At 49.1% G+C, this 26,061-nt stretch overlaps 2 protein-coding genes across 7 annotated transcripts; one reads left to right on the forward strand and one right to left on the reverse strand.

The window, feature by feature from the left end:
• Window positions 1–4,594: 4,594 nt before the first annotated feature.
• Window positions 4,595–19,178, reverse strand: mei4 (meiosis-specific, MEI4 homolog (S. cerevisiae)). Of its 6 annotated transcripts, XM_086189377.1 has the most exons (7): window positions 18,831–18,912; window positions 18,436–18,757; window positions 17,967–18,114; window positions 17,612–17,848; window positions 16,135–16,634; window positions 15,680–15,811; window positions 4,595–4,986 (listed from the first exon to the last, which is right to left on the reverse strand). In XM_086189377.1, exons 3-7 carry the CDS (start codon window positions 18,055–18,057, stop codon window positions 4,744–4,746), a joined length of 1,203 nt encoding a protein of 400 aa, XP_086045503.1. In that variant the 5' UTR covers window positions 18,058–18,114; window positions 18,436–18,757; window positions 18,831–18,912; the 3' UTR covers window positions 4,595–4,743. The 6 variants fall into 6 exon arrangements, with proteins under 6 accessions (XP_086045503.1, XP_086045504.1, XP_086045502.1 ...); XM_086189378.1 differs by having other exon boundaries at window positions 17,612–17,842; window positions 18,436–18,949; XM_086189376.1 differs by having other exon boundaries at window positions 18,436–18,949.
• A 4,073-nt stretch (window positions 19,179–23,251) lies between these two features.
• LOC147243470 (5-hydroxytryptamine receptor 1B-like) lies at window positions 23,252–26,061 on the forward strand. Its single transcript, XM_086189966.1, has 2 exons — window positions 23,252–25,151; window positions 25,780–26,061. The coding sequence occupies exon 1, from the start codon at window positions 23,482–23,484 to the stop codon at window positions 24,640–24,642; it is 1,161 nt and encodes a 386-aa protein (XP_086046092.1). The 5' UTR covers window positions 23,252–23,481; the 3' UTR covers window positions 24,643–25,151; window positions 25,780–26,061.

Raw genomic sequence — 26,061 nt, forward strand, 5'->3', positions numbered from 1 at the left:
GGTTCTACTCCTGCTCTACCAGGAGGGAGGTTCTACACCTGCTCTACCAGGAGGGAGGTTCTACACCCGCTCTACCAGGAGGGAGGTTCTACACCCGCTCTACTAGGAGGGAGGTTCTACACCCGCTCTACTAGGAGAGAGTTCTTCACCCGCTCTACTAGGAGAGAGTTCTACACCCGCTCTACTAGGAGGGAGGTTCTACACCTGCTCTACTAGGAGAGAGTTCTACACCTGCTCTACCAGGAGAGAGTTCTACACCTGCTCTACCAGGAGGGAGGTTCTACACCTGCTCCACTAGGAGGGAGGTTCTACACCTGCTCTACCAGAAGGGAGGTTCTACACCTGCTCTACCAGGAGGGAGGTTCTACACCCGCTCTACTAGGAGAGAGTTCTACACCTGCTCTACTAGGAGAGAGTTCTACACCTGCTCTACCAGGAGGGAGGTTCTACACCTGCTCTACTAGGAGAGAGTTCAACACCTGCTCTACCAGGAGGGAGGTTCTACACCTGCTCTACTAGGAGAGAGTTCAACACCTGCTCTACCACGAGGGAGGTTCTACACCTGCTCTACCAGGAGGGAGGTTCTACACCCGCTCTACTAGGAGAGAGTTCAACACCTGCTCTACCAGGAGGGAGGTTCTACACCTGCTCTACTAGGAGAGAGTTCAACACCTGCTCTACCACGAGGGAGGTTCTACACCTGCTCTACCAGGAGGGAGGTTCTACACCCGCTCTACTAGGAGGGAGGTTCTACTCCTGCTCTACCAGGAGGGAGGTTCTACACCTGCTCTACCAGGAGGGAGGTTCTACACCCGCTCTACCAGGAGGGAGGTTCTACACCCGCTCTACTAGGAGGGAGGTTCTACACCCGCTCTACTAGGAGAGAGTTCTTCACCCGCTCTACTAGGAGAGAGTTCTACACCCGCTCTACTAGGAGGGAGGTTCTACACCTGCTCTACTAGGAGAGAGTTCTACACCTGCTCTACCAGGAGGGAGGTTCTACACCTGCTCCACTAGGAGGGAGGTTCTACACCTGCTCTACCAGAAGGGAGGTTCTACACCTGCTCTACCAGGAGGGAGGTTCTACACCCGCTCTACTAGGAGGGAGGTTCTACACCCGCTCTACTAGGAGAGAGTTCTACACCTGCTCTACTAGGAGAGAGTTCTACACCTGCTCTACCAGGAGGGAGGTTCTACACCTGCTCTACTAGGAGAGAGTTCAACACCTGCTCTACCAGGAGGGAGGTTCTACACCTGCTCTACCAGGAGGGAGGTTCTACACCCGCTCTACTAGGAGAGAGTTCTACACCTGCTCTACTAGGAGGGAAGCAGCAGGGACGGATGCGGGGATTTAGAGACTCACACAGAAACCTGACTGGACTGGAAGACAATGCAGGATCGTGGGGCTGTTCAATCGCACAAACTTTACCATGAGACATGTCGTGAACCCTGCTGATGATGGTGCAGTGTCTGTCCATGTGATCTCAGAGGTCAAAGGTCAGGGCTGCAGGATTAATCGTGACCATGAGCTTGGGGGAAGGGTCCCACATTTTGTGAAACTCCAAACCAGCGCCACCCACGTTGTTAGATCATCACATCCATCAGCCTCTGTCAGCTTACAAGCCCCCGCAGAGCGACCACACCAGGGAAAAGGTCTCACTGAGGTGCCACGCATCATCGAGGTTGACAAGGAGGGGTTTCCCTCACAACAAAAAGTCCTTGATCAAGTGTGTGTGTGATGCTTCCAGCTACAGATGGACTGCAAACACACACACACACACACACACACACTAGAGGCCTTAACGAACATATGAGGATGAGACAATGCTCGCCACATGTTCTGTCCAGATGGTGTGAAGCAATGATTTGCTGCTCGCCACCCACACCTCTCAGCTCGCCACTCAACACAACAACAGGAAATACACCTAAATGCCCAGCAGCCAGTCATCTGGCAGCAGCAGCATTTTGCTTCTCAGCAGAAACTTCTTCCCACTGCCAGAGACCCACAGAGGTACTTCAGCTTCCGCATGATTAATAAGCCGCCACTCAGGAGAAATTACAGGAGATGGAGGGGGAGTTGCTTTAATTATAGAGTTCTAGGAACCTGGTGGCGGGCTTGGTGCTGAGCGTGTCTCAATGAACTTCCTCCACTTCACTTTGTCTCTGAACCATCACAGAAACTCTCCAAAGGAGGCGGAGCCAGGTTGTGACGGGAAGAACAGGAAACTCGAAGAAAAGAGGAAGGGACCCAGAAACACAAACCATGAATTTGTTAGTCGCAACATTTTGTTTTGTTTTTTTAATCTCCAACAGTTTTCTAAATAAGTACGATGTCAGAATGCATTCATTCCTTCTCTGAGTTCCATCCATCCCAGTCGCAACCATGTCCCTTATTGGTGGCTTGTTGGTGCTATAAGCTGGCGAGTCAGTCCATCTTACATTACCTGTTATCATGTGAACAGACCTGGTCTGGGTCCAGGTAGTCCTCTTAGTGGCAGGGTCCGCCATCATAGGGAGGGACGTCCCAGAAGAACCCAACATGTTTTAAACTGGTGACTGATATGCAGCACCCAGACCTTTCTCACTTGAGCGTGAACCAGCACAGGGAATGATGCTATGCTAAGCTAAGTTCAACGAAGGCTAAATCTGTAGCTACAAACATTTCAATATACGTTCAAAAACGTTTGAAACAATCAGTAGAACTTGAGGTTCCACCGGGACGGTCCACCTCAAAGCTCCACCCATCTTAGGGTTACCTCAGCAGAAACTGTTGGCTCCACTTTAAGTCATTTGGTGTTCTGGTATTACGGCATGTCAGAAGATCAGACCCATGAAGTCATCAACTGCTGATGTCATCATTCATCCCAGCAGAGACGTCCATCACATGACCTCCATGCATACATAAATGCTGTGTGCATCCCCTCATGTCTCCACCAACACCTGATGAGGGCATTACACAAGAACAAGCAAACACCTGCACACATGTCAGCCTTCCGACAAACTGAGGAAGTCATTGAGTATTCAGGCGGCGTTCTAGCAAGGAGGCTGCAATGACTCTTCTGATGGACGTCTGGGCTCAATCCCATGCCGCCTCCACAGGTCATCGTCTGGCCTGCAGTGGCGGAAGAGAAGAAAATCATTAGGACGGCTTCTCCTCTGTGAGACAGACAGAAACCTCAACCTTTGGCCTCGGCGCTCCGAGTGCCATCCTCCGAGGAATCCGCCATCGATTGGCTCCAATTTCAGAGTAGCTCAGCAGATGATGTCAGTCACTGTGCTTAACCTCAGATATCTGCTTCAGAGGCAGACCAAGGAGGCGGGACTTAGACAGCCCCCCTTCGCAGCCTGGTTAGCGAACTCACCAGGATGCACTCTGAGTCTCACTTGTGGGTCCAACGTTTTCTCTCCTGCTCTGATCAGCAAATCAAGAGTTTGTGATCAAGATAAACATGAAACAGAAAGAAATCTCGCCTAAGATTTGATAAAGTGATGCTGAAGTAACATAACGATGCTGGTGGTTTGGACAAAGTATGAAGTCATGATTCGTCAGGTCTGTTGCTATGACAACAAGCTGATGAATTTAAGACACGGGTTTCTTCAGTTTAGCAAGAATCTTGTCACCTCTCACTGTTTCAGAAATAGCAGCAGTAATTAATGTCATTTTGTAATTAATCATCTGAAGTTCTGTTTTGAAACTGTAATCTATGTTATGAGACTGATGCAGTCGGCCTCGTCCGAACCCTGTCTGACTGACAGATGACTCCGCCTCTCTTCTCCAATCTGGGGAGACGACACCAAGGGAAGGAGCCCTGAGCTGCAGGTGAGTGAGCAGCTGAAGTGACAGCAATTCAATTCTCAGGCTTGCTTTATGACGTTCCATGTTCACCACGTGACCTTCCAAAGGTCAGGAAGCAGACAGGAACTTGATTTGTACCTGGCTTGATGCTCGTGAAGCTGGAGCGACGTTACCAGCATCACTGCCGCCTCTGAGCTTGTGCTAATTCACGACATCTCAGGAAAAAATGATTCCTGTTCATGAAGAACTTGCCTCACCAATGCCACTGACCTGGGAAGCAGAGCCTAGTCGGACTCGGAGGGAGGAATCAACAGAACACGTGATGACAGGAACTGCCACTCAGTCAGGAGGTGGAGCCTGGGACTGCAACACCTGTCAGCAGGCCCATGCAGCAGGACACCATTCTGCTCCGTTCAATGCACGTATACACTATCACACATGGTGGTACAATCGTTCCTATCCTCGACCCAGCATCTATCGATGTGAGTGAGACTGGAAGCTACCATCAAGGCCCACCATTCTGACAGCCTGACGACCTGCAGCCACACATTCTTTTAAAATAGATGACAAAGTAGAGCTTATGGCGGCGGTGGCGGGAATGGTTCCAGCTGATGCTCAGATAAACGAGGGCAGTTTTCACGATAACATGAACAGTGTTTTATTACAGACTTTGATGACATTCTGTTTAAGAGGTTGAATATTTCATGAAGTAAACCTTTGATATGATTGTCAGGGCTGAACACAACAAAGATATCATTTCATTTTAGGATTAAACCCTTGAACAAGTTCAAGCATGTGTACATATCTGTGTGAGTGTGTGTGGCTCAGAGGAAGAATATATCTGCTCACATCACTTTGGTTCATGGTTTTGTTGAGTTGTGCATTGCCAGGCAACAACAGAACGTTGGCCTGGCACCAAACAGGCGAGTGAGAATGCTGGCGGTGTCTCACGTAACGGAGGACGTGAGGAGGACGCCAATCCTCCACATGTAGATGGAGAACAGGGGGAACTCGTCTGACAGCAGGAAGACACGTTCCAGGTGACCCAGAAAGTCCATTTGCTCTGACCCCGCCTCCACCCTGTGCACCACCTTCAACCTCCTCAAAAGCTCTTCCACAATCCAGAACAGGTGGCAGCAGTTCTGGTATTGGTCCACAGGAAACACGTCCAGCCCCAGACCATCCGGCGCCTGGAGAAAAATGCCAAGGTTAGAGTTTTGTCCTGCTGCACCTCCTGGACTCCTCCTACTCCTGGGAAATACAAGTACAGAAAGCACTATAGAAAAGTATAGACAATCAGTAAATCAATCAATAAACCACAAACCATGATGGACTAAGACAGACAAATCCACTGGACAGCAACTCAGAGCAAGAGAGCAAGCTGAAACAAATACATTCAAAGTTCCCTCAGATATAGATCATAAAGCTACGATGGGAACAATGACAGCTCCACTGGTCGCAGCAGCAGAGGACACGACACGCTTGCAAATGACATCAGCAGGGGAACCCTTCCAATCCAAAGGTGCCGTAAACATTAAAGGTTTTTGACCCACTGCTGTCATGACCTGAGGCAGCAACTGAACGAAGACATTTCTAGAAACATTGAAGCCGGTGAATGTTTCTTCTTACATTGACAAACAGCCATTTCAGTGCGTCGTTAATTACACAATGATGAGTGAGCAAAGCACAGCCCAGAACAAATCGACTGTGAAGTGACACATTCAAGTGAATCATATGAGATTTCGATGGTACACAACAGACAAAAATCCACCCATAAGTCTATAAGAACCCTGAAATCAAATTGTAGTGAAGCATGAACTCAATGTTGATCAGTTTCTGATGTGAATGTGACAGTGCGGTCTGTATAAAGCTGAACATAACCACTGAAAATCAACAGAAGACTGTTGACATCGATGGCGGGGAGAAGGGGACCTAATGAAGAACCTTGAGGTACACCTCATTGTTGAATCACAAAGGCAGAGTTGTTCTACTGCAAAATAACACTCCTTTTTCTTTGATGGAGATATGCACTGACCCGCAGGTCTCCGTTGTTAAAAAAGCCAATACCATTAAGTTCTTGTCTGAGAACAGATAACAATCAACTAAATCAAAAGCTTGAGTTAAATTGATGGAAATTACCACTATAAGTTTACTCTTATCCACAGGAAACAGACCACATGTGAATTTAAGTTGTGCAATAGACGTGGAGTGGTTAGATCTAAAGCTTAGCTTTTGTGTTCTGAGTTTTACTCTTGCTTATGGTTCTCATTACGATAGAACTTGCCATCAGCGCCATCCCTGGTCTGGAGGAGTTGCCATCATGCATCATCCCTTTGTCGAAACAGACTGACGAGTTCAGGGCTAATCCAAGGGAGGTACCTGTCCAGCTTTCTTGTGGCCAGGGGTATCAGTTCTACATGAAAAGATCATTGACCAGGAGCAGAAGGGTCCGCCAGACCTCAGGACCATAAAAACATCATGAAAACTTCTCGGACACTGCGGATCACGTGAAAACAGACGACCTGATTTGAGGGTTTAAACTCGCCCTCCGAAGATGAGGAAATGGTGAGTGACCATTTGTGACATTTTCATTGTTTTGTTTGGAGGGTTCACTACTCCTGTCCACTGTTGGCGCAACATTGCTGCACAGCAGAAACATGCATAAATGTCCCTTCCTATTACAGTTGACCCCTCCAGCAGGTTTCCCGTCGTGCTGTGTCTCACTGTCATTGGTTCTCAAACTAAGGCTCAACACCAGTAGATCCAGATTTGTATCCCACTCGATATCTGAGGATCCACAGCACGTCAGCAAGTCTCTAGCTGTGTTTCCCTCAAAGCCAGTTTTAGAAATGCAGCAAGAAAGGAAATGTGAACCTCAGCTGTTTCCATCTAGTAGTTTGAAGTGAATAAACCAGGCCATATAGTGTATATTTCCACCAGAGGATGGCGCTATAGGTACAGGTAACATTACATTGCTTTAACATGCAGCGTAGATGAAGAAAACGTTCACTGATGTGAAATGGAGGGACGTCTGGGGGAATGTCAATTGTTCTAGTTTTAGTAGTCCTCTGTTGCCAGCTGGTACTGGACATGATGCTGCTTCTCTGGAAACAAAGACAAAGTTGAACAATAACCGGGAAGACGATGGCGGCGGAAACAGCGGGTCAGTCACGTGATTTAAAGATTAACTCGGTCAGAGTTGATTTAAATTACATGTTTCATATATTCTTTTACAAAAAAGAGAAAAACTACTTCAAGCCAGGATGAAAACCTTTTAAATAATCTGAAGTACAGTAGTTTTTGTGCATTAAGTTGTTTTCATTTACAAAAACCAGAACATCTGAGATCTCAAATCAGCCTTGAATCATGAGGTGTGAGATCTTCATAGAGCTGCAACTACACTGACAGTAAAGACCTGAACCCCAGGAAGTCTGTACAAGTTACTATCTAAACATTTCCTGTGTACCCAAAGTCCACCAACGAAGAAGTTGGAAAATGCAATGTCATGTCAAATCTGTGAGTATTCCATTGGCAGGCAACATTTCCATATCATATTCATGAGTTTGTAACGAGGAGGAGGAGGAAGAGGAGGAGGACGGCAGTGACGAGGAAGAGGAGAAAAGTGAGGAGGAGGAAGAGGAGGAGAAGGACAGAAGTGAGGAGGAAGAGGAGGAGGCCAGTGGCAGAAGGAGACAGCTCCTGGGTCTGTACGCAGCTGCGAGCCTCCGAGATAAAATCAGCTGCCCCGAGATGAAAACAGGATTCGTTTGATTAGAACTTGTTACTGTTCTATCAGCAGAAGCAGAGAGAAACCTGACAACTGTACCGTCACTAAAAACCCTTGAATACAACTCAAGATCAATCAACTGATAACTGATGATGAATCATAGGTTCCAGGATCCACCGCCTCAGACACGAGCAGCTTGTCTTCACCACTGATGCATCTCGTAAATTAACTTGAATAGACACAACTTGGTCAGCTCACATCAGCCAATCAACTGCGTAAGCATCACTTATCATTTCTGGCCAACATCATTTGAGGGGACTGCAGTTGTTCATGATTGATGTTTCTTCAAATCTATTGGCTACAACAACAAGCTCAATTAAAAAGCAGCTTTATCTTCTCGCTGGTCGAGTACTGAAGTTGTTCTCTGGTCAACATGGCTGCCGCTAGAGCCACAAGTTAGCTTAACTTAGCTAGCTTAGCAGTGTGTGAAACCAGGGAAACATTCTGGTGTTTCCAGAGCTGAAGACCTCCAGGTTTTCAGGACACACCTGCAGCAGCCAAACACTTTTGGTCAAACTAAGTTACAGGTAAACAGTTACAGGTGTTTGGTTTTTCCACAACAGTTGAATTCTGAAGCTGCAGGAGTTCCACACATTGCTGTGAAAACTGTCATATCAGTCTTCAGTTGCTGGAATGTTTTAATAGCTGAGAAATGCTACTCGTTAGCTTTCCATGACTCTTCTGTCAGCTGGCCAAGGTGATGGCGGTGATGTCACCAGCTTTGCACAAGGTGCTGCTGTGTCTGCACAGCTATTTTGAGACATGAAGAGAAGGAGAGATGAGCAGTGGCGTGGAGGTGAACAGGAGATAGATCCCCATGATAAGGTTACAGGAGAGCATGAACCATGGTGCATCAGGTTGTGTATTCCATGATTCCATGGGGATGCTGGTCCACCATGCTCAGGTGGGTGAGTCTTGATCCCTCCAATCAGATTCAGCAACACTCCTCCAGCACTGATCCAGCCTTTTCCTGCACTTAACAAAGTTTAAACTAAGCCGGCATTTAAGGGTCACTAAAGGCACGTAATTGAGTTAAATAATGGCATGACTGGCCCACCAGCCATCCTGGCCAGGGCGTGGTGTGTCTCCAGCCGCACTCCAGGACCACACTGCCTCTTCCATCAGAGCCCCATGCTCCCAACTAATCCCATCTTTTTTTCCGCCTCGTCTTGTCCACATATCTGCCTATGATGTTTTATTTTCTCCCAAGCAGCTTTTTCAGAACAGTCCACTGATTCAGTTGACAGGAAAATCAATTCCATCTCATCCATGTCAACTTCCCCTCAGCTTGTATCTCCACATCTTAACTAGCCACTGAGGAGGAGGAGGAGGAAGGCCTGTCTTCTTCACACACTCCCAGCATAACTATAACCTCTGCTAGCTTTATCCACATCAGCAAAGCAGAATTTTGCTGTCTTCTTAAATGGTCTCAGGAGGACACTGCAGTTCATTTCTGCAACGTCTGTCCACCGGAGACAGACGACACAACACCAAAGTCGAGACAAAAGCACAACACTGCAAGCACCACAAAAGAAATTCATTTCCCAGCAGAAAGTTCTTTTCCCACAGCTCTCCTCCAACTACCTGCCACTGAGCATATCCACGTGTTTTCACGGAGGAAACAATTCCTGCTGATGTCAGTACCTGAGAGTATAGGCGAGAGTAAAGAGAGCAAGACAATGTGACTTCACTCTGACAGTCAGGATGATGGCCAGCTAAATCAGCCTCAACAGTGTGTGAACAGTTGAATCTCTTTGCGGTGGAGGTGGCATGGAATAAACAGAGAGAGGCCAGTCCAGCAATTCTTCCCAAGAAGACTTTTTATTCTAGGCAATCAGGTGTAAAACAAGACAAGACAAGACGTGACAGAGGTCCACCCATCAACCCGGGCAGATGGAAACTGGTGCCTTATATACCTGCTTGATGGTATTCCCCCCAGCTCCTACCAAGAGCAGGGATCTCCCTCGATCCACAGAAAACTCTTAGCTCCCAACACCACAACAACAACCCCCAGAAATCAACAGTCTAAAATTCACCCATGATTTATTACTACAGTTCATTAAAAATTGGCCAAACCCCTAATATAATAAATTTGCATAGTTCATTCGAGCAACAACAACCCCCTCTCAATTCTGACCGTGGTCTCTCCCGGAACGTTTATCCGTTGACGGTACCCGCCCAGATTCTTTTGGACCCGGACACCCGGAGGACACAAGAGACAGGTGAGTGGCACTACCAAACACTGGGGCTACATCTGAATCGCCAAGCAGGTCTGATGGTAGGTCTCAGAGCAGGTCGGAGGCTGTCCCAAACCACAACTGGCGTGAGTAGCGACCTACTTCACAACCTACATTCCAGCCTAAACACGCCCACATTGGAGGTCGGTTCAGGTGCATCCGACGGATCAACCTATGGCCCACAATGCACCGCGGACTTCTTCTTCGTCCCCTAAAAACTTGTGGACCCTCAAGCCAAGTTAGCGCCACCAACAGTCTCCCATTCTGATGAACACCAACATTTATAGTCGTTGTTGATGACTAAAGGTGCGTTCATGTGCTTAATAATAGAGAATGAGTGAAGAGTGGAGTGCCGTCTACCTAATTGTGGTATCTGTGCTTCCTGTGCAAACTTCAATAAAGTGCCATTATTAAAGTGCTGTGCTAACTGTGAAATACTGTTAAAAACAACCTTTACACATTACTATCATAACGAAGGGCTCTTCGTGACACAGTGTTTGAACTTTTCAAAACTTGTCATAACATGCCACAAAAAACAGAGGAAAAGGTTGGCTAATGCGGCTAGGGCTAGCCACACACTTGTATCTGCCACCAACAGGTATGCTCCGCCGTGGATGAAACTGTCCACAAGGGGCTTACAACGTCACGAACAGCTCCAGATGTATCGTCAACTAGCTGAAGTGTCCAGTGGAGAAAACTGAGCTCTTTTCACTGTTAGCTTAGCATCTTTATCAGCATAAACTGCTAGCAATGTGGACATTCCTCATCAGCTGGATATTTATAGGAAGAAACAGTAAGATTATGTAAGATTATTTCAGTACACCTGAAATTATGAAACTGGGGAAATATGACAGTGATGACATCACAGCCTCTGCAACCAGCTCTCTGACATCACGGTGACCACTTTCTCTCACAGAGACATAGAAGGTTGAGGTTCTACTGGTCTGCTGGTGTTGGTTCATATATGAACAGCACCCACATGTGCGAACATGTGTGTCAGCGCTTGTGTTCATTTTTCCCTAAGATGACTCTGATCAGCTCGCCACTTTGACAGCTAATGAGAACGCCGCTCTTTGAGAAGGGAGGACAGCTTTGTCTGCCTTCACTCTTAATCCGGTCAACCTTCCACTCCGTCCAACACTCAGCACAGAGCGCCACTCGCCATACCAGCAGGAAAGAAGAACGTGGACACGGCCACCATGTTTTACCTCATAAGGTCTTTCATTAAAGGAAAGAAGCGCCTCTCGACTTCAGTCTGTATAACTGCAATTATTGTGACGGATTTATTCCTCAAGATTAAATACCACTGACGTGTCTAAAAAGGACTAATTACAAATATGCGATTTAACAGCCTCTGATTGCTTGCAACTGAAATGAATACTGAGAGAACCTTGTTGGTGAGTTTTCTTGTCTGAATGAGAGAGTGATGATTCTCAGTGAAGATCAACATGCAGCTCGGTGCTGCTGGGATATTCATCATGTCCTGACCTTCAGGATTTTTTATTGATTGATTTATGTCATCTACTGTCTGGCATGTATTTAAGGTGGTTAATTACCCTGAATATATTGCCTGTCTCTGGGTTGCAGTGCACAGGAAAGATTGTGTTCTGGGCCTGATTTCCACCGGGTAAATGCTCCTGGCATCAGCTCCAATTGATCTAAATTAGCTCAATTAATCCATGATTAGTTTAATATTCATGTATCTGCTGCAGCGACGGCCAGTGACCATGAGGCTCCTCACACCTGAGGGCAATGGAACACAACTCAACTCTACAGCGCATTTGTAGGCCACTCAGATGCCATCTCACCCCAAAATGCCAGCAATGTGATGACTGAGACTGTAAAAGGCTGACAGCCATTACTCACATTAGCGGTCCGCAAGGGAAGCACTCATTCATATTCATGTTGAGAGTCAAAGCGAAGACAGCAGCTGCTTCTGTCTATTAAAGCCACCGCGGTTCTCTGCAGATGTGAAGTCGACGTGTATGTACGAGACCCAGCAACCATAACAGCACCTCAGTGGAGGATTTTAAAAGTGATGAGAGGCTGGCAATCAGGACACGCCCACTTCAAGCCCCCTCTTGAGCATTGTCCCCAGAGCCAGATGAGAAGTAGAGCCCCTCCTCTAGAGAGCTGAGACCCAGGCTAGTTAGCTTAGCACAATGACTGGTAGTGGGTGGGAAATGTTAGCTTAGCACAATGACTGGTAGTGGGTGGGAAGTGTTAGCTTAGCACAATGACTGGTAGTGGGTGGGAAGTGTAAGCTTAGCACAGTGACTGGTAGTGGGAGGGAAGTGTTAGCGTAGCTCCGTCTCTGCCTGCATTAATATCAGGAGGGTTGTGTCACCTTGGTGATGAATACCAGTTTAACATGAGGAGACGTTGTAGTGGTAGAATCAGACACGTAGCCGGAACTACTTTCCTGACTGGACAGAGGAGCAATGAGACAAGGAAAAGTGAAGCAGGTTATCAGCCTCACTGCTTATTGATCAGGAGTCAACTGCTAAAATGGCTAATAAAAACCAAAGAATTTATAACAGTACTAAGATTCAAAAACGCACATATCCTTGAAGTTATGATGCCAACTATTGTCTGTCTTATGCTAATGGTTTAGCTAATGTAAGCTAAATAAAGACCAAAAAGCAGGAGCTACTGCAACAGGCAGTCACTCACGCGGCACCATCTTGGATCGATTCACACCCTCATCCCCCCACCCACCTTCATACCTCTGCCTACAGCCCTCAGCTCCCAGCCACCCCCCACTGCTCTCTTCATCCACTCACCATCACCACTCCTGACCACAGAGCCCCCCTGCTCCAACCTGTCCCTTACAACACTTCAGGTGAGAAACCAGCTCAGGAGGACCCAGCGCAGGAAGGCACAGGGTCCTGACGGAATCAGCTCCAGGCTCCTGATGTCCTGTGCAGACCAGCTGTGGGATAACTGAACCCATGTTCAACCTGAGCCTGAAGCTGGGGAGAGTGCCACAGCTGTGGAAAACATCCTGCATGGTCCCTGTGCCCAAGACACCGCACCCCAAGGACCACAGCAGCTACAGACCAGTGACGCTTACACCCCACCTAATGAAGACCCTGGAGAGGCCGGTCCTTGGACATCTCCGCCCCCTGGTGGGCTCATCCATGGACCCACTGCAGTTCGCCTACCAGCGTGGCATTGGGGTTTCAGCCCTCTCTCACCTGGAGAAGCCCGGGAGCACTGTGAGAATCAGGTTTTTGACTTCTCCAGTGCTTTCAGTACCATTCAGCCGGGGCTCCTGAGGGACAAGCTGGAGCATACAGGACTGGACCACCACCTCACATCCTGGATACTGGACTACCTCACAAACCGCCGTCAGTATGTGAGGTCCAGGAACTGTGTTTCAGACACGGTCATCTGCAGCACAGGGGCCCCGCAGGGAGCGGTCCTGGCTCCGTTCCTCTTCACCCTGCAGACTTCTCCCACCACACCCACCTGTCACCTGCAGAAGTTCTCTGACAACTCTGCAGTTGTCGGCCTCATCACAAATGAGGACCACAGAGAGAACGGAGAACTGACCCAGGACTTTGTAGACTGGTGCCTGAGGAACCACCTCCAGATCAACGCGGGGAAAACCAAGGAGCTCAAGGTGGACTTCCACAGGCAGGCGCAGACCCACCCAACGCCGGTGAAGATCCAGGAAAAAGGAGACGGAGATGGTGACATCTTATAGGTACCTGGGTGTTCACCTGAACAACAAACTGGACTGGTCAGACGACACAATGAGTGTGCAATATTTAACACTGCACTGTGCAGTAGCCAACACTTATGCAGCTAGTATTTATTGTAGTTGATTGTAGTTTATTAATGTGTATTATAGTTTTGTTGTAGTTTATTGTCGTTTATTCTATTTATTGCTTGTAATTTTTCTGCTGCTACTTCTCTTTTTCTGCTGCTGTAACGGGACAATTTCCCCACTGAGGGACGAATGAAAGTTCATCTTATCTTATCAAACCTTAAGCTTAGTTAAACTAGACTAAGATAAACTCATCTAAGCTCAGCTATCTCACAGCATTGCTTTGTTCAAAAGAAAACAAGTCACAGTACTCATAGAATCAGCACCCAAATATAGTAATAGAAAATATTGGGTGTACTCTTACAGACAGGAAGTACTGTCTGTTATTTTTAGAGTCACTGGGCTAACAGGCTAATACTCATTTATCTTATTAGCTAGGACGAGGACCAGCATAATATAGTATGACAATGGAGGTTATGTGTCATGCAATGGTGCCTTCATGAGCAAGTTGGAAAGTTCTAACCTCCCAGGAGACGTGTTCTGTGGAGAACGCAGAACACCTGATGAACAGGCTAGGCATGTGTCAGAGAGCCCAGAGAGGATTGGACGTCAGCCAACGTGGTGGCATTTGTGGTGACTGATGAGGAACGAGCTCATACAAATGGCACTTGGCCATTTATTCTCTTGTTTTCATCATGTAGCCAGGAGCTTCCTGTCACAGCATGGTGGCTGTTTGGCTTTGAGCAGAATGACTGATCAAAAATTCTAGATGCAAGTCAAACAGTGGGCCACCAGTCTTGTACAGAAGCATCCCTGTTCCAGCGTCCTTGTAGCTGCTTGCCATCAGCGGAGTGTGGGAGTGCCAGCAGGCCAGCGACCCCCTTACAGGTTGTGTAAATGCAGACACTACAGCGGCAGTGACTGAGGCTGCATAGTAATGGCAGCGGAGTGGCATTTATGCAGCCCAGTGGTTTAATGTTACTGCAGGACGTCACAGTGGCTTCGTCCTGATGGGCTGCTTGGTGCACGCCACTGACTGTCTCGCCCTCTGACAGGGCGACAAAGTGCCCAGATGGCCCAGCTAATCTGTATGCAGCGGTGCTCCAAGGACAGTGGCTCCAGAGTACAGCATCTCTGCGGATGTTTGGGAGGCAGAAACATTGGCTGCAGATCCTCCTGATACTCGCACACCCTGGTACTCTCAAAGGCCTGACCTTGGAATAGTGCAGGCACAATGAGCTGACGAGTGCTGACAGCTCGGGTCCTCAGAGGGCTTCAGGGACAGTAACGAAGGCATGCTCATTTCCTTGAGACCATCCTTTATTTGGTCTATGAAATGCCAGCAACCCGTGAAAAGTTTTTGGAAGATGTAGAGTTTATAATCTGCCTGGCAACAACAGACCAGTGTTTCCACGCCCACACCACGGCCTGCTGAGGTCACTTTCACTACCACGCCAGTGATACAAAAGAAATGTGGGAGATGGTGTGTGAGTGTGAGTCAGAGCCCCTCAAGCATCGTACAGCTAAACAATGTGAGGGTAAGAGGTCAAATGTTCTTCTGTTTCAGGAACTTACAGCTGAAGTCAGAGGTCGCACACTGTAAAAGAGCAACCGGCCAACGGCCAGTACAATGAGGAGAAGACGGCGTCTCAACATGCCACTTCTTGCTGCCACTAAACATCTAGAGTTGCCTGGAGATGGTGGTCCATCACTTGTATCAAACTGTTTAACCCCATTACACTTTTTTTTAATTGAACTTTGACATTTCTCAGCTCAGGAGGCTGCTCAGAGGTCAAAGCAGGAAAAGGGGCAGGCAGTTCAATAGGAGGCAGGGAAAATCCCCTTTTGCCCGCCCCCCGCAGCTCCACACTCCACTCTGGTTTCCCAACCAGACGGGTGGAGGAAATCGGGTGGCCGTCAGGGTTACAGAGAGGGTCGGGAAGAAAGCCAAGTCGGTTATGATGGGTAGAATTTGATATGGTAAACTGCTCAAAAATGGCGTCTACTTAATGAACAAAAAAAATGCCTGATGGGAAACAGGAAAAAGAGAGAGAAGAGGAGGGCGGCAAGGCAGCTGCTGTGTTTACCTGGAAAGCCCGCCATAGCTGATCGGCCACGACACTGATCTGAGTGAGGATGTGGTAAAGCAGGAAGGACGTGGACATGCTGCTGCTGCCCAGACTGGTCAGGCACTGAGCCAGCGTCTCTGCTGCCTGGAGCTGAGCAGGAAGAGGAGAAGACGCCATGATAACCGGCAGGTCTTCCATGTCTCATGAACTAATGGTCATAAAAGATGTGTTCAACTAAAAAAACAACTTAATACGGTCCACATAGCTCAATGTTTCTGTTGAAAAATTGTAGAAAAATTCATATACTACTCAGTAACGCTACTTCCTGTCAAATGGACCCTAAAGTCACACAATTACAAATTGCTAATCTGTAACTGATACTGCACTGGTCTTTAACTACAGCTGGCGTGGGCACCATTTATCACATGCAGTAATACTCGCTGCTTGTGTACTCCTGTGATCACGTGACTAACCCTGCCAGCTTGCTGGTTGCTGTGCAGCAGCATCGCCGTCAGCTCCATCAGCGATTCCTCCACATGCCTCCTTAATTCGGCCGATGGCAACGACTGACAGCAGAGCAGGTTTATGGCCTGTGCCGCCACCTGGCACGCCTTCAAGACGACATCACAGCGTCCTGGTGGAGGAGGGTCCCTGCACGCCGTCACAACTGAGTCAAGCAGATGGCACACTGACTCCACAACCATTGAGACGCCACTACCATCTAGACCAAGCCGCAGCGACTCTCGGTGTCCGTCACTTCCTGACACTCTCTGTAGAGAAGTCAGCAACTGCAGGAAGTGCATCTGAAGATGGGTGACGTGCTCCACAGGATCACAATGGTTACAGGAGGGGAGCACTGGCTGACAGGGGGCCATATCCAGCTGCACATCTGGTCGCAGAAGCTCAGGAGTTTCTGAATCACTTCCTGGACCACATGAGCCCGGCACAGTAGTGTCCACCAAGTAGCCGTCATCTGGATGTTGATGCACAAGACAGAAGGGTTTACAAAGAAAGGGCCGGGTCGGGCTGAATGGGGCCATTGTCTATGTCACTCTGCAGCCTGAGGCAGAGACATGACGATGGCCATCACAGGTCCCGAAGCTTCTGAAAGTTTACAGCTTTACAACTACACAGAGGTACAGGAACAAGTTCTAATTGTTGGTTGAGTCAGTGGCCGAAATCAGGTCTGTGGTGGACTCTAGCCGGGAAGTTCGAAGGTGCTACAACATCCTTTCCATCAGTAAATACCCCACCACTGAACATGGCTCATGGGCCAGCAATGACTGTTTTATTACAAACACACACACACACACGGCTGTCAGAGCCCAGATTGCAGCAGCCAAAACAACACTCATCACTGCAGTAAAACTAACTGAATATTTTTCACAGTCTGGCTGAGCAAGGTCGTCTCTGGCTGCCTGGAACCTCCTGGTGAAGATGTGTGTCAGAGAGACACCATGTTGCCTTCCAGCATCATCAGAGGGTTCATTAGTGAAGATGATCTTGATGAACTCAACCTGGAAGATCATCAACTTTTGTTCACCACAGCTGATTTACTGGTTCAATCACCACAATCACATGGAGCGATCCTATTGGCTGCTGGGGGAGGAACAAGAAAATGACCACTTCCTGTTGGTGGCAGAACCAGGAGATGACCACTTTGTGTTCGAGGCCGACTCATGGGGATGACCACTTCCTGCAGGACTACTAATGCTGCATGCGGAGGTACAGCACCCTTCACTGAGGATGAGAGCGAGTCAATCAAGTCCTGACAGCCAAACACAGACAGCTGAGCAGCTCGCAGCAGGTTTCTGGCCAACAACTGATCCTCAGTACCATCTGGCAGCAGAACACAGAACTGGAACATCCAATAAGACTAAATGACTGATCGGTGGGTTGGGGAGAGCCACCTCCTGGGGGGGCTACCTGATTACCTGATGGGGGGCCTACCTGCTGCATGATTCCTGTCTGATGTCGCCCTGGCAGCCAGCACCTCCTGCCGCAGGCTCAGCACCTCCCTCTGCAGCTCTTGCGCTCGTGTCCTCCAGCCTTCGTTCCACGCCTTCAGCCGGCCAGCCAGAGCCTCAGCATGCTCCCTAACGCTCATTCCTGGGGGTGTGGTCTTACTGATCGCCACGACCAGTGCAACTTTGCATCTCAGGACGAACCACTGGGCTGGCTCTGCTCCTGACACAAAGGAGAGGAAGGGGGGGGGGGGGGGTCCTGGTTACGGGTCACCAGGCCCCTACCCTTGGGAGGTGTCACATCATCACGCTCACAGCGCCAGTCAAAAGCCTGTTCCCACCTGCTACCAAGTCTGCCCATCCATCCCGGATAGGCTGAGCTGGGCCAGTATGGACACTCACGGCTTTAAATCTAACGTTGTCAAATCTCATCCCAGGCTGATGTCTGACGTCAAAGTATTGTCACAGAAAGATCCATGAATCCAACACCTGCAGATGATCATTTTCCATCATCTGAAGTAACTGAAGAGCTTTCATCGCAGCTTGTTCAAACATAGGAAAAGAAGCTCAATTATCATTTTATAAGTTTGTGTTATTTTTCTTTGGAAAAATCTGATCCGACCGCCTGAAGCACACCTGCTGGCAAACGTTTGTGACGTAACCGACAAAGCGTTGGCTAACAGCGTCAAAGAGCAACATTAAAGCTTCTGTTTACATTTCATTCATGGACCAAAAAATGATTGATCATTAACATTGATACTTGATTGATCATGACCACTGATTCTTCGACATCGCTGACATGTATGTTACCTCCTGGTCGACTCCCCTCGCCCGCCATGACCTGTTGATCCGATGCTAGCGACAGGTGCTAGCCAAAGGTGCTAGCGATGGGTAGCTAACCAAAGGTACTAGCGACAGGTAGCTAGCGACAGGAGCTACAGGTGCTAGCTCACCGCCGGTGTCTGCCTGACACACCGGTCCTTCCCTCTTTGATAGTAAAGACGTGAAATGACGATTCGTAGACAGCGCAGTGGTTCCACTTCGACAACCGCAGTTTTGGAGGGATTTCCCGCTAAACTCGTCTGCCCAACTCCCCTTAGGACGGTTTCAACTGATCGAAGCGAAGTAAAATCTGGTCAACTGGACCTAAGTCTTGAACTTACGTCCAGTTGACCAGATTTTACTTCGCTTCGATCTACGATGACCTGGATGAACGAGAACCTACACAGACATCGACGGTTTCAACTCTAAACTTGTTAATCAGAAAACCAAACGCTTAATTCAGCCAATGTCTCCAGCCGAAAGTGTCACATTCCCTCGTTCTTCAGTGTGAACCCAGAAAACTCTGAATACATGAAGACGTAAACGAGAAAACAAAGAATCGGCTCCTTTTCCATCTTTTTCCGATGGAGTTCCGGGAGAACATTGTTTGGGTTGACCATTTTCAGTGCATCAGGCTTTCACTACTGTAAAGAAATAAAAATTACAGACCTCACTCAAAACATGATGTAAAGTCTTTTTTCTTCTACGTGAGAAGAACTCTATTCCATAAGTATCATGTATATCATTTACAAAACAATGGAACCGACTGATGCAGTTGCATGTAGATTTTACATTCGCAAGTTTTGCATCACAATACTCTCAACTGCTGCCACAAAGGATGACGATGGAAAGGTTAAGACATAGCTTATTTATTTGGTTGTTGTTTGTCTTCCACGTTTATGAAGTTAGTCTATATTTCTTATGTAGGATTATGATTTTCTATTTTAAATCCAACTCCTGAGCACAACCGTCTTTTTTCCCCCTCACATATTGACACAACACACACAAAATTGGATTTAATATAAGTGCAGAGGTGAAGGGTCAAAAAATATTAAAAAAGATATAAATAATAATAATTATAATAATAATAATAAATAATAATGTAAAGTGTGAAGAGTTTAAGAAGATAAAGATTAATACAGTGCTGTAGTTTTTAATGAAAGGAAAGGGAACAATTCACAATCAACTTGGTAGCTTGCTAGCAGTAACACATGTTGAGGCAGCACTTCATGTCATACTGCAAACCAGCAGGTGTGAGTGTCCACTTCAAATCTAAGAAACGAGGAACTTCTAACGTCTTAACTTGGAGGCTCTGCCAGGCTCTGCCAGGCTCTGCCAGGCTCTGCCAGGCTCTGCCAGGCTCTGCCAGGCTCTGCCAGGCTCTGCCAGGCTCTGCCAGGCTCTGCCAGGCTCTGCCAGGCTCTGCCGCTTCACAGGCTCTGCCGCTTCCCAGGCTCTGCTAGGCTCTGCTAGGCTCTGCTAGGCTCTGCCGCTTCCCAGGCTCTGCCACTTCCCAGGCTCTGCCAGGCTCTGCCGCTTTCCAGGCTCTGCCGCTTCCCAGGCTCTGCTAGGCTCTGCTAGGCTCTGCTAGGCTCTGCCGCTTCCCAGGCTCTGCCACTTCCCAGGCTCTGCCGCTTCCCAGGCTCTGCCAGGCTCTGCCACTTCCCAGGCTCTGCCGCTTCCCAGGCTCTGCCACTTCCCAGGCTCTGCCAGGCTCTGCCACTTCCCAGGCTCTGCCACTTCCCAGGCTCTGCCACTTCCCAGGCTCTGCCACTTCCCAGGCTCTGCCAGGCTCTGCCACTTCCCAGGCTCTGCCACTTCCCAGGCTCTGCCAGGCTCTGCCACTTCCCAGGCTCTGCCGCTTCCCAGGCTCTGCCGCTTCCCAGGCTCTGCCGCTTCCCAGGCTCTGCCACACATTGTGCTAAGCTCTAATGATGTGAGTGAATCAGAGAGGGTCATGACAGCGCTCATCCTTCTTGACCTTGGTGCAGTGTTTGCTACGACTGACCGTGGCATTGTTGGTTTCTCTGACTACATACTACATTGATTCAAAACATAGGTCAGAGGGAGGGGTTCTGTGTCAGTCTTGCAGACCATGTGTCAGAGAAGCATGACAATTGCTATGGTGCTGCACAAGGGAGCCTCAGTCCATCCATCCATCCATTTGTTTTTGTACTGCTTATCTGTTAAGGGTTGTGGGTGGGGGGGTGGAGCCTATCCCAGCTGACATAGGGTGTGAGGCGGGGTTTACCCTGGACGGGTCACCAGGCCATCACGGGGCCATCAGGAGCAATTCGGGTTCAGTGTCTTGCTCAAGGACATTTGGACATGGTCACAGGGGGAAGTGGGGATCGAATCAGCGACCCTTCGGTTGCTAGACAGCCTCTCTATCTCTGAGCCACGCCACCCCTAGAGGTCCATGACTATTCTCACTATACCTGCTGCCACTCGGTGCCATTAGTTTAGTGACATCATCAGAGAGCGCACACCTGTACGTATCTGCAGAACCAAACGGCGCTGTAGCCGTAACGTCCACCACCAGCTGCCTGAGGGCAATAAACTGATGGAGGAGCCGTAATTTCTCAAAACTAAATGAGGATAAAACTGAGATCTTATTATTGGCCCTAAAACAAAAAGAGAAATACTGATTAATAATCTAAGGGGATGAAACCCCTGGATTTAATCTTGGTGTTGTAGTGGACTCCGTTTTGAACTTCAATTCCCATGCTGCCATTTTAGTTGTTTTATTTTGTGATTTTGTCATGAGGTCATAGAAATGTCAGACGCCTGTTGGAACATTAGGTTCTGACATGATTGACTCCTTTGCTCTTGCTATTCTTTGCTCATCCTGTAAATGTTCATGTTTGGAGCACTTTGAGCTCCAACCCTTGTATGACAGGTGCTATTCAAGTGAAGTTTTACTTACTTACTAAGTTAGCTAGCATTGATCTGAGGAGAGAAGGGCCTCTATCTTCCTGTCTGTCTTTGAGGACGACGGCCAACTTGTTACTCCCTGAAAGCGAGCGGCTCCTGAAAGTCCATCAGACCATGTCGGGGACGTTCGCTGAAGTGGGAGTGTTTCCTGCGAGCTGAGCTCAGGATCACATCACAGCAGATGAATATCAATGACTGGAACAAGGATTAAAACATTAAAATGATTAGAGGTTTGTCTCCTTTCCAGCCGAGGGCTGCAGGTGTCCAGGTGAGCATCAGCAGACACTCATTTGGTTTGATGTCTCAGCTGTGTTCGCCTTCATAGTCGATACAAGCACTGCTGCAGCTGCACGCCAGGCAGAGCGTGACGGAGGATACATGTCAAAATATCGTGCTGGAATACCATCAGTATTCAGGAGACGCTTCCGGCATCCCCATAAGCCGAGCTGAGTGCAGATGTTTATTCATCAGTCTTGAGTTTGGCTGATGACATCACTGCACTCTTACCTGACTATGAGGGCATTTGTGACAGAATAAACACATCTGGTTTTGAACTCACATTCGTTGCTCCGTGAGTCCACATACAGACCTTTGCCAGCTGCTGCTCCTCCACACAGGACACAACGACGCCCACTCAGTGATTGGTCGTAACCATTAAACTGCGATGGCGTTTCGCCACAATAAACAAAGATGTTTCATGGTTTTGGACCTGGTGGGAACGCGGAGGAAAAAAGAAGTGACATATTTAGACAAAATAATGACATGAATACAACAGAGCAAAGTCCTGCATACCTGTAGTCCTGTAGACCTTTAGTCCTATATACCTGTAGTCCTGTAGACCTTTAGTCATATACCTGTAGTCCTGTAGACCTTTAGTCCTATATACCTGTAGTCCTGTAGACCTTTAGTCATATACCTGTAGTCCTGTAGACCTTTAGTCCTATATACCTGTAGTCCTGTAGACCTTTAGTCATATACCTGTAGTCCTGTAGACCTTTAGTCCTATATACCTGTAGTCCTGTAGACCTTTAGTCCTATATACCTGTAGTCCTGTAGACCTTTAGTCATATACCTGTAGTCCTGTAGACCTTTAGTCCTATATACCTGTAGTCCTGTAGACCTTTAGTCCTATATACCTGTAGTCCTGTAATCCTGTAGTCATGCAGAACTGTAGTCCAGTACACCTGCATACCTGTAGTCCTGTAATCCTGTAGTAATGCAGACCTGTAGTCCTGTACACCTGACCTGCATACCTGTATGGCTGGCGTGGCTCAGGGGTAGAGTGGCTGTCTGGCAACCAAAAGGTCGCTGGTTCAATCCCCGACTCCGGTGACCATGTCCAAGTGTCCTTGAGCAAGATACTGAACCCATAATTGCTCCTGATGAGCAGGTTGGTGCCTTGCATGGCAGCTCCACCATCAGTGAGTGAGTGAACGGGTGAATGAGACGACCTGTAAAGAGCTTGGAGTGCCGCTGAGGTAGAAAAGCGCTCTATAAACTGAGTCCATTTACCGTAAACCTGTACACCTGAAATCCTGTAGTCCCGTACACCTGCATACCTATTGTCTTGTAGTCCTGTAGACTCTTCTTCCTCCATGTAGCCCCCCATGAGGATAAATAAAGTTTTCTGAATCTGAATGCTAACCCTTGTTGGCCTTTTAAGTGTTCCCCAAGGAGGTCCAGCTCACAGACTTTGTTCTGTTCATGACGGGTCAGAACCATGAGCGCTCTAGTGAGTTTTGATCTTCAGTCGAGAGAGAGAGAGAGAGAGAGAGAGAGAGAGAGAGAGAGAGAGAGAGCGAGAGAGAGAGAGGTGGTATAAAACCAGCGGTGAGGGGGAAGAGAGGCACCTTCTGCCGGGACTCGAACTCGCGGTCGCGGATCATGTTGGAGCGCTGGCGCGCAGCAGCCGGATGACACGCACCTCCTCCCGCTGTTGCTGCTCACTGTGACTCGATGAAGCGGCGGAGATGGTGAGAGGAAGCGGTCGCGGGCGGGCGATCGGGTGTCTGCCGGGCGTGGAGTCGACCCTCGGGGCTGGCGGGAGGCGGGAGGTGCGTCTCAAGGACGCTGTCAGGGGGGTCCGCTCCCTCGAGCTCCATGTCCGCGGGCTGTGACGGGGCCGGTGGCGGGATGGAGCCTGGCGGGCAGCTCAGACCGCTGATCTACGGAGAGCTGCTAAACAGCACCAACGACTCCCATGTCAACGTGACAGAACCGGCGGCGGACCCACGGGGCGGCAGCGCGGCCCTGCGCGCGGCTCTGGCCGTCACCCTCGCGCTCATCACCCTCGCCACCGCGCTCTCCAACGCCTTTGTCATCGCCACCATCTACCGGTCTCGCAAGCTGCACACGCCCGCCAACTTCCTGATCGCGTCGCTGGCGGTGACGGACCTGCTGGTGTCGGTGCTGGTGATGCCGGTGAGCGCGCTCTACACCGTCAGCCAGACCTGGACGCTCGGACAGGTGATCTGCGACATCTGGCTGTCCTCGGACATCACCTGCTGCACCGCCTCCATCCTGCACCTGTGTGTCATCGCGCTGGACCGCTACTGGGCCGTCACGGACGCCGTGGAGTACTCCAGGAAGCGCACGCCGGCGCGCGCCGCCGGGATGGTGGCCTCCGCCTGGATCATCGCCGTCTGTATCTCGCTGCCGCCGTTCTTCTGGCGCCAGGTGAAGGCAGAGGAGGTGACCAGCTGCAACGTCAACACGGACCACGTGTTCTACACCGTCTACTCCACCTTCGGCGCCTTCTACATCCCCACGCTGCTGCTGCTCGCGCTCTACGGCCGCATCTACGCGGAAGCGCGCAAACGCATCCTGAAGCAGGCGCACGGCAAACCCGGGAAGAGGCTGACGTCGGCGCACCTGATCTCCGGTTCCCCCGGCTCCGTGGCGTCTAACACCTCCCTCAGCTACGGCGCCACCGACGCCTCCTCTTCCAGCCACGTGCAGGTCGCCGTGTCGGACGCGCTGCTGGAGAAGAAGCGCATCTCGGCGGCGCGGGAGAAGAAGGCCACCAAGACGCTGGGCGTCATCCTGGGCGCCTACATCGTGTGCTGGCTGCCCTTCTTCATCTACACGCTGCTGGTGCCCGCCTGCCCCGCCTGCCTGCGCCCGGAGCTCTTCGACGCCTTCACGTGGCTGGGCTACGTGAACTCGCTGGTCAACCCGGTCATCTACACCATGGCCAATGACGACTTCCAGCGCGCATTCCACAGGCTGCTGCGCTTCCGCTGTTGCAGGGCCGCAGACTGATGGACAGTCATGACCTCTGTCATTGCGTCTCAATTACCTGCCCCCCTTGCTGCTGCTGCTGCTGCTTCTTCTTCTTCTTCTTTTGGTCATTTGCGCCATGTGACCTTTCCCTCGTGTTCCTGTGACGTCTGATGCCGCCAGCCAGTGACGAGCTCAAACCCTTGGACGCTCAGTTCTGATGCGACGTCTCAGGCTCGCAGGTTCGGGACAACTAACAAGTTCCTGGTCTCTGTCTCATACTGAGGGAGTTGTGGAAGATCGTCAAAGTTGAGTCAGACGTCTGCTGGTCGCCAGTCAGACTTTCACGCTCCTTCTGCGGGTCAGTGAATGATCTGGTGGCCCGGAGAAGTTTACTTGTCATTATTTTAAAACGTAAATTTCTGGAAAATGAGATTTAACAAAAGCATCTTTCTCAAGAAAATGAGACAAACTGCTATTTCCACAAGTCGCACCTCTGTGGTCGTCAGATGGAGGAGCCGCCCACGTGATGACGGAGCAGGAAACGCCTGGTAACAACGATCGTCCTCAGTTTAGTGTAGTGGGAGTTTGACTGGGCTGCAGCGGGGACAGGTTCGCTTCGTTTAGCATCGTATGGACAGCAGAATCCAAAAAGCACCTGCCAACACCTTTAAATGATGGTGACCGACATGTAAAATCCAGAATCTTGAATCTGAACATTTCCTACCAGTGAGACTCCAGCACTAACTGGTTCAGCCACTGCACCAACGCAGCTTTCACTGCTATGCAAATCCTTTTTAGGCAAAGCTTCCTGTCACGTGTTTGCTGACAGCGCTGCATCTGAAACACCAACAATGGAATTACATACACGAACAAAGGACATGAGCTTTTTTATAACTGCTACTCTGAGTGTGAGAGAAGGAATGATTTCAGTGTAAATTGTGTAAATCCCACAATGCAATGCAGCAGCATTGCAGTCTGCCGCCAGACTGATGCTAAGCTCATTAAGAGTCATATTTAGCAAGTGCGTGTGGGGTCCCTGGAGGACTGGAGGGAAGAGAAAATATAAATATATACATACACACACTGGGGACAAACAATACCACATGTTCCCTCAGTTTAATTATTTTGTGGCCATGAGATATAACTTGTTCCCTCAATGTAATCATTTTTGTGCAGGCCGCTGGTGCAGAATGAGTCTGAGAGTGAAAACCCACTGGTCGATTCTATCACTGAATTAAAGATGGCTGCCATGGTGGCGTGCTGTGAGAGTTTCTTTCGGAAGCCATCTTGAGCTGAGTCCCCTCGGCCTCCTGGTGTACAGTCATCGTCAGCTCTTCGTCTCCAGGTCTGCTCCTGTTGTACAATGCTTCTGCTCTCATGGTGCCACGGTGACATCACCTGCAGCTGGGAATCACTGCTGCTCTTGTTAAACATGAAAGTATCAATAAAAAGGTTGAT

Source organism: Aulostomus chinensis, chromosome 20 (genome assembly GCF_037954235.1).
Source record: "Aulostomus chinensis isolate RoL2024-O1b breed Wild chromosome 20, RoL_Achi_v1.0, whole genome shotgun sequence".
NCBI classification, from domain to species: domain Eukaryota; kingdom Metazoa; phylum Chordata; class Actinopteri; order Syngnathiformes; family Aulostomidae; genus Aulostomus; species Aulostomus chinensis.

Coding starts and splice junctions, on each gene's coding strand:
- mei4 (XM_086189376.1), bottom strand. CDS start 18,057: ATGAGATTTGACAACGTTAGATTTAAAGCCGTGAGTGTCCATACTGGC. Junction 17,849..17,966: donor ATGGGCAGACTTGGTAGCAG/GTGGGAACAGGC, acceptor CCTTTGTGTCAG/GAGCAGAGCCAGCCCAGTGG. Junction 15,812..16,134: donor GCAACCAGCAAGCTGGCAGG/GTTAGTCACGTG, acceptor CTTCCTGCTCAG/CTCCAGGCAGCAGAGACGCT.
- LOC147243470 (XM_086189966.1), top strand. CDS start 23,482: ATGTCCGCGGGCTGTGACGGGGCCGGTGGCGGGATGGAGCCTGGCGGG.